The 12,285-nt window shown below is 45.5% G+C and overlaps 1 protein-coding gene across 2 annotated transcripts in view; it reads right to left on the bottom strand.

Moving 5' to 3' along the window:
* COLGALT2 (collagen beta(1-O)galactosyltransferase 2) overlaps window positions 1–12,285 on the bottom strand; it is a 59,231-nt gene that overhangs the window by 18,840 nt on the left and 28,106 nt on the right. The window contains exons 1-2 of one of the 2 annotated variants that reach the window (XM_013956291.2): window positions 1,201–1,236; window positions 982–1,092 (exon numbers count right to left, since the gene is read on the bottom strand). In XM_013956291.2, coding sequence (XP_013811745.2) covers window positions 982–995 — 14 coding nt within the window. In that variant the 5' untranslated portion in view covers window positions 996–1,092; window positions 1,201–1,236. Of the gene's footprint in view, window positions 1–981; window positions 1,093–1,200; window positions 1,237–12,285 lie in introns of those variants that run through there. The other variant, XM_067300412.1, reaches the window with a different exon arrangement.

The raw sequence follows: 12,285 nt of genomic DNA, 5'->3' as shown, positions 1-12,285 counted from the left end.
GCAAAGTTACATGCATATCACTGTTTTCAGAATCAAGTCTAAAAGCAAAATTTTCATAACAAGAGATGGAAGAAAATTTAGGGACAGATCCTTACATGAGATAAACGTTCAGGGCTTTGAAACAGTGCCAGCATAAGTCAGCAAAGGAGCTAAAAATTTCAAAAACTTTTTACAAAAAGTAAAAAAGCCAAGTTCAACAACATTAAGAAAACAGAATTCCAATGGAAGGATTTAAAAAACAATTCAGTTAAGCAAGCATTTCCTGTCGGTTTGCAGCACAAATACCCCACCACTGCACTAAGGACCTTGAAAGTGCAAGCAAGCCCAAACAAAGGGGAAACTGATATACTTTTCCCTGATCAGAGAAACAGAAAACAGAACAAAAGAAGGAACAGCTGATCTTAAATAGCAATGATGATTAAAAAAAACAGCAAACACCATTCTTCCACTTTGAAATTCTGCACATAAATAGGAGTCATCCTTCATTCCTTAACAGAGGATTCTCTTTAAATCTAACAGCATGTTTCAAAGTAATGATCCTGCAAGTCATGCAAGGGCATAAGGCTATGCTGAATTAAATCTGGTTCTCTGGCTCAGAACTTATTGAATATTTGATGCCAGGGACATAGTTTTCATATAAACTATGGGAATGGGCTATGATTCTCTGCTCCCTTGCAAATAAAGAATGACAATTTTTATCCCCTGAAGCTTTTGATGTGATCTGTTTACTATGCAAACAGAGCAGCTGCAGATGCTAAACAAATGAATGGAAACTTTCTGCTCTGAAGTTCTGCGCGAGTTGTTTCATGGAAGTCAGAGACCCTTCTACATGCTCTACCAGAGTCCTAATGGGACAGACCCTGCAAAAACTGTGTTTTAATGGTTGGACGTTTAATACATGCCCTGGTTTGAAACCAGAAAACCTAGAAAGTTTGACATACACTCCTAATAGCTTCAGTCTGCCCCCACTGCAGTACTCACTGGGGGTCCTCCATCGGCCTCCACTCCACATAGTGATAGAGGTTCTGCACGTTCTTCAGCCACTCTCTAAGGATTGCTGTGGTGTTATCAACATTGTGGTCAGTGGCTGCCCTGGAAAAATGAGAGCACAAAGAACCCTATTAACACAAGATTTAGATGCAAGGAGCAAGCATGAGATGAACACATTAACTCCCTCAGGGTTTGCCCATTTGCCCTCACCTACAAGACCTCTGATGGTACTGGAGAAGTTGTGTTCCTGACTTTCTTTGCCTTTTTCCAGCTGGTAAATGACTCAAACAGGCAGAACCTGTTTCTTGAAAGCACATCCAACTTTTGGCAGAACTCAGTGCAACTCCACAGATATGCAAGTCCTTGTTCAGGTGTCCAGCAGAGCCCCACTACTTCACAAAGACAAACTACTCCCTGAGCTTAGGCAACGCTGCACACCACTCCCTGCTTTAGCAACCTGATCCTGCCACATAGGAATCATGGCAGCTTTGTCATGGACCTGAAGCGGACACGAGACTGAATCCTGCTCTTGATGCTCTCATGGTAAATTCTCCTTGCTGACTCTCAGAATCGCATCCCTTCAAATATGATCAGTTCATCCTGTAGAAAGAATGGGATGGAGCATCACATGGGATGAGCAGCCCAGGGTAAGTTAGCCACAAAGGCTGTATATCTAGAAGCATGAGGAGTTTGTTCTGTTTGATGTTCTGTTCTGCAAGTCCACTGCTAGTGCTGCACAGCCCGCCTCCGAGCGCTCATACCATACCCTATGGCCTGGGAATCACACACGCCAGGATGGGGGGCTCCACAGCGACACTGAAAGGAGCCCCCGCTAACGCACAGCTAGGGGGAGGGCAGGAACACTGCACTGGCAGCTCGCTCTACAGCATGGATAATTATAGCCAGGGTCTAGGGAGCCGCTCACCTCCAATTTGCAACCTGCAATTAGCGTGGACCCTCACAACTGCTCTCTGTATGGGCTAGTCAAGCGCAGAGGTGGCAGGGGAAGGCAGGAATGCATAACATGTGCCAGGACTGGTGCCTCCTTCACACCCCTGCTTTAGCCAGCAAGCCCGAAACTCGGAGGGAGGCAACTTGCTTTCTTGCTGTTTCTTGACACAAAGGCTACTGAGGAGCCATGTGCAGATGCTGTATTCTACTAAAACAGCCAACACTTAGGCTCAGACCTTGGGGAAGAAGAAAGCTACCCACTTCAGCTATAGTCTCTGCCATGATCCCAGGCAGCAGCATCTCAAGAGCGTTTTTTTCTAGGAGTTGGGCAGTAGAGTTTTGCAAACTCACACACAATGCATAGACACATGTCTCTGGCAGTAGTCGTGTGGAAAATGCTCCCGAAGGGGCCACAAGCTCATCTCTGCCTGGGAGCCTCAGACGTACAGGTTATAGAGCAAGCAAACTGAGTCACTTCCCAGCTGCTCCTTTCCAGCCTCCAGTTCCCTGGGACTAGGTGTTTGCACACTAAAGACCTGGCAGCTCATAAGGTCATGGCAAATCCCATGGCAAATGCCCTTGATCTAAAGGGCTGCTCATTTCTCCTGCCAGGAAGGCAGGGTACTGAGACCCGTGGGGACAGCCCCATCATGGGACACAGCCTGTGTAACCACCCCTCAGCAAGTTCCAGTGAGAACTTACACTCCCTTTATTAAATATCACCAGGAGGCCTGGCAGAAACACAGTAAGGACTGTGTGAAATGCGAATCCACTTAACATATCCCAAAAGGAAGGGTGCCCCCATTCACTGTGGCTTTCTTCACTGCTGCCCTCCAGCTCCAAAGACCCAAAGGCACTTCCCACAGCTCAAGCTATTTCAGAAAAAAAACCTCAGCCCCAAATCAGTATATGCTCCTACAATTCAGAATTAGCGCATGAATGAACCCCTTCCAGTTCCTGCAACTGGAAGGTATCAATCCCATGGGGTTTAACCTGCTTTAAATCAAAAGAGAACCGAGAAATCAGATTTTAAGTTTATTTATAATTAGAAGAATGGGATCACTTAAGGACAGGATATTTATTTGTGAAACATTTCTGTTTATTAAAATAAAAAATGAAAAAGTGACCATTTAGCAAGTGAATGGAGGTTGTCTTCTTGCAGCTAGTAACTGCTCTGTTGCTGACTTGGTATAATAGACTGTGCCAAGTCAAGTTTGCTCCATGCATTTTATGGATTTCAGATCATCCACCCAAATCCCTGTTTCAGGGCACTTGCGTGGGCCTTCCACAGCTAGGTCTATAGGCCATTTCAGTAGTCATGGTCTCCTTTCTTCCTACACCTGGGCTGCACAGTCAATGAGCGACAACCTTAAAGTTCTTAAAATATCACAGAGAGTTGTGAAAGTGGCTCCGTGTTTCTGGTCATCACTGGAGCTGCATGTTCTTGTTATACAACATACAGGGGGACCGCACTGCAATTAGGCATCACACAAACCAAGCACAGATGACAGTATCCACCATCGGAGTCCATCTTACCATACTGCTTGCCTGGGCCAGGCTAGTCTTGAGAATACTGCAGCCTCCAAAGTAAGCACGCAACTCCCACAGAGCTAGGACAGGCACATGCCCACTTCCCTTGGCAAATCCCGTCCCGATGCTTCTACTTCACAGGAGATCGATGGCGGGATGTGTCAGGGTTTGCTACAGTCTGGGGAGGGAGAGGGGAAGCCTCAGCTCTGTTGTCAAGTTAGGCCCAGTGTTACGCTAGCTCCTCCCTTACCTCAGGCAGGAGATTTTTCTCCACTCAGCTTTGCGCGCACGTGCACACACACGTGCGCACACACATGCGCCCAAATTGTATTAGCAAGGGAGCTATTTGCAGGGAAGAAGAGCAGGAGAACCCCTGAGTTCACGACTGAAAGGTAGTTTCATTGACAAAGAAAGCAAAAAATCTCGGGTCACGCAGCCTCAGAGAAAATGATTAACAAGACAGAGCTGTTTCCCAGTGACTCAGAGTTTTGCTTCACCGAGCCCAAAACATTGACTAGCAGAAGAAACCTTAAGGTTGAAGGACAGTGGGTGACATTTATACCACAGGTCTGCCCTCAAAAGCTAGCTCCCCTCAATAGCTAGCCTTTCATTACTTCCCCAGGCAAGGCAAGGTGACTGAAGCATGCTGTGGCCTCCAATTCCTGTGGGGCCAGATGACCCAGATCCATGAAATTTTGCTGCACAGGCCCGCCAGCATCCTGAGAGAGGGGCACAGCACACTGAAAGCTCTAACCAAGGTTGCTACTAACTGATCTTGCCCTGCATTAGGGGCTGCCTAGGGAGGGCCTTTCCTAACACATGTAAGCTGCATGAAGAGCAGTTTATGCTAAACATAGCAGGGGTTCAACATCCTGTTCCTCATAGAGTGGTGCTCCCTCAAAAAGCCTCATCCCAAAAGACCCTGACAGCTAACAGCCTCCAGACAGAAGTGAGACACATGAATAGGAACCTGGATAAATCTCCAAATCTACCCCTGAGGAAGCTGCTAGAAGAAAAATGGCATTTTGCTGCCCAAGCTGCAACAGTATTGTCATGTAGTAGGTAAATTCACACCCCCATGGAATTTTATGAAGACATTGATGAGACAAAGCTCTGGCATAAATAAAGGGCTGCTGTCTCCAGGACTATCCACTCAGCGGCATTTCCAAGCCCAAATTTCTCAAAGGCAATAAAGTTCGTCATGCCTTGGATGAAATCTGCCCTATGACTAGCAATTTGGCAAAAAAAAAAAATTCCAGCTAAGTTTCAACAATCAAGCCATTCTCAAAAGCAATTATCACTCTTAGTTTCAAAACAATTCACTTTTAACCACATCAGAGGAAATCAATGCTTGCTCCTATTGTAATATCTGAACCATTGCAGTCCATTTATTCCCCCAGGAAAAAGTAGCAACTATGATGCTTGTAATACCACTGTATGGAAAAACAGGCTAGTACTGTCATTTTAAGTGACTACCACTGCTAAGGAAAACAGGCAAATGAAAATATGAGTTGAGTTCCTACTGGCAGCAACAGCTCCTCAAGCCATGAGAGGCACACCAAGATATTCCACTATAAACCACGTTTCTCTCTCATGGACAATCTGTAGGATTTGAAGAGGCTGAGTATTACAGTTAAAACTTCAGTGCTAACTCAGACAGTTGGACCAACAGGACCCTGTTGGTTTTTAATCCAGTTTCAAGATAGCATGACCATCCCCGCTGCAAATCAAACCACCACCACTAATCTGCTGCCAGTGGTACACCCCTCCCCAGGCCTGGAAAACTAACTCCTTTCTCTGGGTGATGACACCAGTCAGGAAGGTTTGAGCTGCACAGACAGAACAGCCCTCGCATGTTCTGTGCCTGGTACAGTGACGCTGGGCAATGGAATGAGACTGTTCACAAGTTATAAACTGAGGATTAGAAAGTATCACATACAAGAAAGGAAGTGTCCTGGGCTGAATTTTCTTGGAAAAGACCTACACAGCAGGGGCGGTAAAGCTGCCTGTCAAATACTTGCAAAAAAGCTGCTTTAGTCTGCCTGAACTCCTCCTGCGACAGCGCTAGTGGACAGGGGCAGCACAGGCCAACACTTCTCAGAGTCGCATGAGCGAGTTTGATGGTAAGAACACACCACATAAGAGGTGTTATCACCCCTCCTCACTTACTCACTCAAAGAGGAGTCTTTGCTCTGTCATTTGATCCTTACCGGTCCACTGCATGTGCTTGGTAGGGTGAGGATAGTGGGCTACTTTAACCCGGGCTCCACTTAGCTCACCAAGAACACAGCTTAGCAGTCCACATGGCCCTTAGACTAAGCTAGTACCCAGAAATTTGTTACACTTTTGAAAAGAGCAGGTGAACGTAGTACTATCATCTATCAGTGTTATTCTTGGCCTGACCTCAGGTTCCAGTAGTTTCTTGAATGATAGATCAGTTTGAAACATCAGTGCATTGGGGACCAAGCAGGAACTATGAGCAGATGCATTAAGTGCAAGGTTACAGGAAGACCGGTGAGGTGGCTTGCTGGCTGGCAAGGAGGAGTGCAAACAGGCTGAAGTACTCTTGTCCCCAAAATCCTGACTCCACAGCAGACAGCATCCAGCTGCCTTCACACCATGTTGAAGCAAGTTACAGAAGCCAGAGGACTGCACCTAAGTTGCGTCAATTTGAGAAAACTGATAAATAAAATAGAGCATAGGGATGACTAAAGAACCTAAGTAAGTTCACCAGTGTTATCCCTGGCCACCATCACCCATAGAGCAAAGTTGGGGGTCAGACAGACCTACACTTCCCAGGACAAGCTGTCCCCTTTACCTATACAGCCTATACTGTGCTGGCCAGGAAAGCTGCTGCAGGCTACATCCCACACCTACATCCCAAAGAGTACCTTCATGAAACTATGAGTTCATATTTTAAAGGTATTTCTGTCCTCCCCTTGGATATCTGACATAGTAAGTTGATTAGTTTCTAGCCATCAAAATTGCAAACATCACCTTCACATAATTAATTGAGTCCAAAGTCAGAAACTGAAATCAAACATGAAATACAACAAGATTCAGGATAAAAAGAGCAGATCTAGAACAAACAGGGGGGTGGGGGGACACAACAACTACCATATTTTCCTCTTCCCTTACGGATGCCTCTGGGCTTTGCGTCAGACCCTAGTGTTTTAAAACTATTTGATGCAATCATGACTGGGAAACACCGCTGGCTAGAGTTCAGCTTGCTGTCCACCCGGGCCTCCAGGATCCCCGAGGCCTTTTCAGCAGAGCTGCTCCCCAGCCTGTATCATTACAAAAGGTTCTTCCTTCCCATGCGCAGGACTGCACGTCTGTCCTTGCTGAATTTCAAGAGATTCTCTGTGGACAACTCTTCCCATTCAAAGCCAACACACACTGCCTGCAACTATTAATTGGGGTAGAAGATTTAAACAGTGAGTTTCTTTCAAAAGGGGCAGGTTACACTGATGACCTTTGCATTAAAAAAAATAAAAAAATAAAAAAAGGAGGCAACTTCACATTCAAGAGCTGATTAACAATGTCTAGAATTTGATTAAAGAAAAAAAGTCTCCTGCAGGATTTACAACCCAAAGCCTGTGTGACATAGCAAGGAAAAGAATCAAACTCCTGCCACGCTCTTCAGGCTTGTTCAAGGCAAGAAAGTTTAATTGATTAAACTGAAACAGACCTCCAAACAGACACACCTATTCCAATAAAATGGCAGCTTTTTCTGCTCAGATTTAGGCCCATTTCCAATGAACAGAAGTTAAATTTAAAAAAATTTTGAGTAGGGGTGTTCATATAGGGGCTTATGTCTGCATAACTATAACCACTTCAATATTTACTTTGGCATTTATCAGTAGTCTTACCATAGATACAAGCCCTCATTGTCCAGGCTCAGCAAAGTATTCTTCCCCAAAAAACTCGACTACCATGAATGGTGGAAAAGTAAGCGCAACAGTAAGTGCCTACCATTTTAATTAAGTAACATGTGAGTAGCAACAGACTAGGAAAACTGCTTCTTTTACAGACTGCTCATATTTTTAGCTTGATAACGTCTCCTCAAACTCTGTATTTGCAAGAGGGAGCTAATTCAGGCTTTGACAATCCTCCTCTTCTCCCCCCCTCAAAAACAAACAAACAACAACAACAACAAAATTCACCACACACCACCTTTTACTTCTTCACATCCCAGCCTGCCCTCCCGAGCTATTTACAGTTTATTTACCTCAGGCACTGGGTCAGAGGAGAAAATATTCATCTTCACCGTCTCTACAGGAAAAGTACTGCAGGACAAGAACGCTGTGTGCCTCTGGCTTGTCAGAGTATGCCTCACATTGCAACATGTTGTGGGAATTTCTACAGCCAGGGGCTGGCAGTAATTTTCCTATGGAGCTTAGCACTTACCAACTCTTCACTTTGGCAGATAGGTAGGGAGACAGGGCTTCTGACAGTGGTAAGTACTTCATGTTCAAAAACCATATTCTGCAAAGCAGGGTCAGAACTGAAGGTAGCTGGTCTTCAAAAACTGAACCTATGAGGAATATCCTTTTCCTTCCTAGCAGTGCTTTGAAAACTAAGACTTGAGGAGGGTATTGGTTTTCTTTTCTCTACCACTGCAAAGAAATAGAGCAGAAAGACTTACATGGAGATTGGATCTCCATCATTTAAGTCAATGGGTCCCAAATCATTTACTCCAACGGGAGTCGAACCGAGACACCCAGGTTAAGGTGGCCCATTCTCGTCACCCTACACCAAGCACATACCTTGGACGACGACGGTCAGGGAACAGATGGTTGGGGCTGCACTGAGAATGACTCACATGAAGGGGGCGGCCATTGCTTTCCAGGGCTCCTGCTGCTTCTGTGTGAAACAGGACTGAGTTGGACATGTAACCGAATCCCAGGAAAACCCCGAGACACCTGTTTCAGCTGCCTCTCTTGGTTCCTTTCCTCTTGCAGCCAGTGACTCAGTTTACAGGGCCTGCTACAGGATTTAGCCCAACATAGAGTTTCACTGAATCAAGAGTCGTAGGTTGGCTGAACACCCTAAACCCACAGGGCCTCATCCAAAGTCAGTGGAAAGCTTGTTAGTAGGTCACCTCTACCAACTGTAGCATAGAAACTGGTGACAAAATACCAGTAGCTCACCTCAGCCATCTTGCACAGAAGAGAGCTAGTGATAAAGCATTCAAAAGGAAGTTTACCTCTCAAAACAGTGATGGAGGTTTCTTTCTGTTAGCCGCAGACAATTGCATATCCATCTATCTAAAGTATATTTTTGTATATTGTGTTCCCCAACTTGTGCTAGCAGAAGTGCCCAAGTCATTCAGGTTGGACCTGGAATTCCTCCATATCCTCACACACCTGAGATAATAAGGCAGAATGAGGAGCTGTTCAGCTGTGGTCTCCCTTCCTCCTCAGTTTTATTGCTCAGAGACTATATAGACTCATGGGAAACATTGCAAATCAGGCTTGTCCTCTTATTGGTTTGGACTCAAGTTTGGCATGGCCACTTAACCTGCCACCTTACAGCCTATTAAGAAACGCTGAATTCCACAGTTAGGAGTAACAGAATTACTTCCACAAGTATAAGCCCTCATCAGGAATCTAGCTAGTCTGGACTCTGGGGAAGCCATGGAGACAGAAAAGTGCTTTCACCAAAAGGCTCAGCCTTAGAGCCAACAGAGCTGCATCCTCTATAAAGAGACTAGAGGTGAAGTGGCCCCATGAGGCTTAGAGAGAGCTCAGCCCTTAAAGCAGAACTCAGCATGTCTGTGACAACCTTCTGTGCCCGAGCTAGAGAAGAGCGGTGCACTGTACAGGATGTTCCCCTGCTGCTCTGGGGAAACAGCAGGGATTTCACACCCTGGAGCACTAGAAAGATCACGCTACTTCATTCAGCGCTGGTCATTCCTAACAAGTTGCTACACAGTCCAACGTTGCTTACCATAGCAGTAATTACATGCAAGAACAGCACAGAGTCGGTGACGTGCCCACTCCAAAACCCACTGCACCAAAACCAGCCATGGACTTCAGATCTAGCAGAGCCCAGAGGTTTACACAGCTGAAGTCCACTTAAGACCATTAGGTCACACAAGGCTGGACTCATGAATTACACAAACCAACTGGCCTGACCTTTCTGAAGAGCCAGAATAAAGTGTCCAATACTCTGAAGAGCACAGATGGCAAGAAGGCAGAAAGGAGAATATTGTTTTATTTAGTCATCTAGAAGATAATCGTTTATTGGTCTGTGGTATATGAATTTTAACAGCTGAGGTTAAACTAAAGAGAGAGCAGATGTAAGGAAGACAGCAAGGTACTTCCAGCTTTATAAAACTTGTTAAAGGCCTGCAAAAGTGTTTGGATCCTGTACCAGAAGCCACTTTGGCTTTCGATCACTTTGGGCAGCTCAGAAAGAGCTCCCCAGTCTGAGTCGAGAATTAAGCTCAGTGGCAAACAGGCTATGCTGATTGATGATTGTATTTATTTCTGGTGTGAGTTCAGCCTTGTCAAAAATAACTGAAAAAATAAAATCCAGCAATGGAGTCCTAATATAAGTTAAATACAAATTTGGGTTTAGATTTCCCAAAACAAGTGGTAAATAAAGTAACAGACGAGTCATTTCTCCCTGCCTTTTTGTTTGAATGCTGCCAGACTTAGAAAACCAACTCGAAAATACAAAAACCACCAAACTGGCAGTTTCCACTGTGAACCAGAAATGAATTAGCTTGACTAGGAAACAGTGCGGCAGGAGGAGACTGGAAGAGAAGGTGCGGATCCCAAAGGGGCGGGGAAACCAAAACAAGACTGAGGCAAAACACTTCTGAAACCCAGTGAGAAGGAGTCTTCCAAGAGAGTAGAGAACTAACAGGAAGCAGCTGCACTATTACAACAGCCTGAGACAAAACTTTTGGTAGGTGCAGCTGTATCGCCTTCCACTGAGGACCACAGCACACTACTCCAAAACAACTGACTTCCACTCCCTCCTGTATGGCTTGCTGTGAAGGGAAAGTGGTGTTCAACATCTACCCAGTTACAGCAGTATACCCCACCTTCCCAAATTCTAATGTTTCATTCAACTGCGAAGACATCCTTATCACAAAAGAGTAAATGGAGTTGTTACTGACTATTCTACATTCTCCTGTTCAGGATCTTCACGGCAACACAGCAAACCAAACAGGATGCACCATACCTTCCAAGCACTGCTCCACCAACAGGCAGATGTGACTCTTGTCCACCCAGCACTGAGGTGACTCAGCTACTAAACAATTTTATTTTCTTTAGAAACACTCTGTTGCTTTGTAGAAACGTGCGCTGCTCCCTGGACTGCCAGCCCTAGCTTGAATCCATTGGCCTGCAACATCAGACACCCCAAGTCCCACGGATATCAATGGGATCAGAGGATAACACATTGTGGGACTCAACCAAGCTAGCACTTGCAGTTCAGTGTCTAGGAACAGATAAGCTTTTCCTGCTGCCACTTATTTTAGCTCAATTATGTTCACAGACTTCATTAGTAAGGCCTCAACACCCAGGACCAAATTCAGAAAACTTTTTTTAAGCATTTAAGCAAGTTGCTAAAATGTAGGCCTTGTGCTTACGACCTTTTGGCTTCACAAGGACTTGCCAATTGTTCCAGAGTTTTCCTTAATTAAGGGCACACTTGGGAGTAGCTTGCTTTTTATTTTTGTTAAGTCCCTAAGGTGTCACTTCCCAGGGGAGAGGCAGTCTGAGCTCAGACCAGTGGCAGGGAATTGTGTGGGAGTGTGGAGCGAGTGACAAGAGCGACACCCTCCAGGCTGGGCAGCTGTACAAGAACAGGACCTCACAGTACAGGAATGCAACGAGTACGTCTCTTCCTCATTCTCTGTACCCTTCAGCAGCTTGTGGATAATGGATTTTGCCGGCGGCAGCAGCAATTTAAGAACCTTCGATGGTCTTCCAAGCACAAGTGAGAATGATTCACAGGCATGTATAAATGCATACATACAGCAAGGCACCAGGACCCTTGCTCTTTTCACACTGCCACAAGGAATCTCTCAGCCATTCTTGGCTCTCAACTCAAAGAGTAATGCAACTGTGAGGAAGCAGAACACAGCTCTACGGCTGGGTTTAGCACATATAGAAAGAAGAGATTAAGTACCTAGAGACTGATCTAGGGCAGCTTCCCTTTCACAGTAAAGGCACTGCTGGATATAGTAGCAGTGCCTCACTCCTCAGGAGCCTCAGGCTGTCTCTAATAGTACAGCACCAGGACAGATATGCGCTTAAGCCCAGTGGGTGCAGACAACAGCCTCTAGTAAACACAAGGGCATCAGCATCTCACCAGAAAAGCCATCAGACTAGGGCTACCTGTGGCAGCCTCACACTGATAGTCAGAAACCAGCATTTCATGGCTTCTCTGGCTTCCTACAGGTAAGAGGAATTCCCACGCAGCATGCAGGAGGCTCATGCCACTTCAACTCCAGCTCCCTGCTCTTCTTGCTCTAGTTCTGCCCATGGCCCCCTTATGTTGCTCCTCCCCTGTACCCCCCCCCCCCAACAGATCTTTAAAACAAACAGGAAAAAACATCAGCATCTGGCCTTGCAAATACTTCCAAGCACACTTGGCTTCACTGGAACAATTCCCACAAAGCACGGCAAATCTCTCGTGCACATGATTAGGGCTTTTGCTGGCCTCCAAAATCAATTTGCTCATCCAAGGAATTAATTGCAACAGTTCCCTAATTTCTGAAGGGTTAGCTGAAAGGAAAGCTTGTTCCCACCAATACTAATTGAGACACCAGCTAATGCAGCTGTTCAAATTAAA

The sequence above is a fragment of the Apteryx mantelli genome, chromosome 8, assembly GCF_036417845.1.
Source record: "Apteryx mantelli isolate bAptMan1 chromosome 8, bAptMan1.hap1, whole genome shotgun sequence".
Classification (NCBI taxonomy): Eukaryota; Metazoa; Chordata; class Aves; order Apterygiformes; family Apterygidae; genus Apteryx; species Apteryx mantelli.
This window is presented reverse-complemented; position numbering and strand designations above follow the sequence as displayed.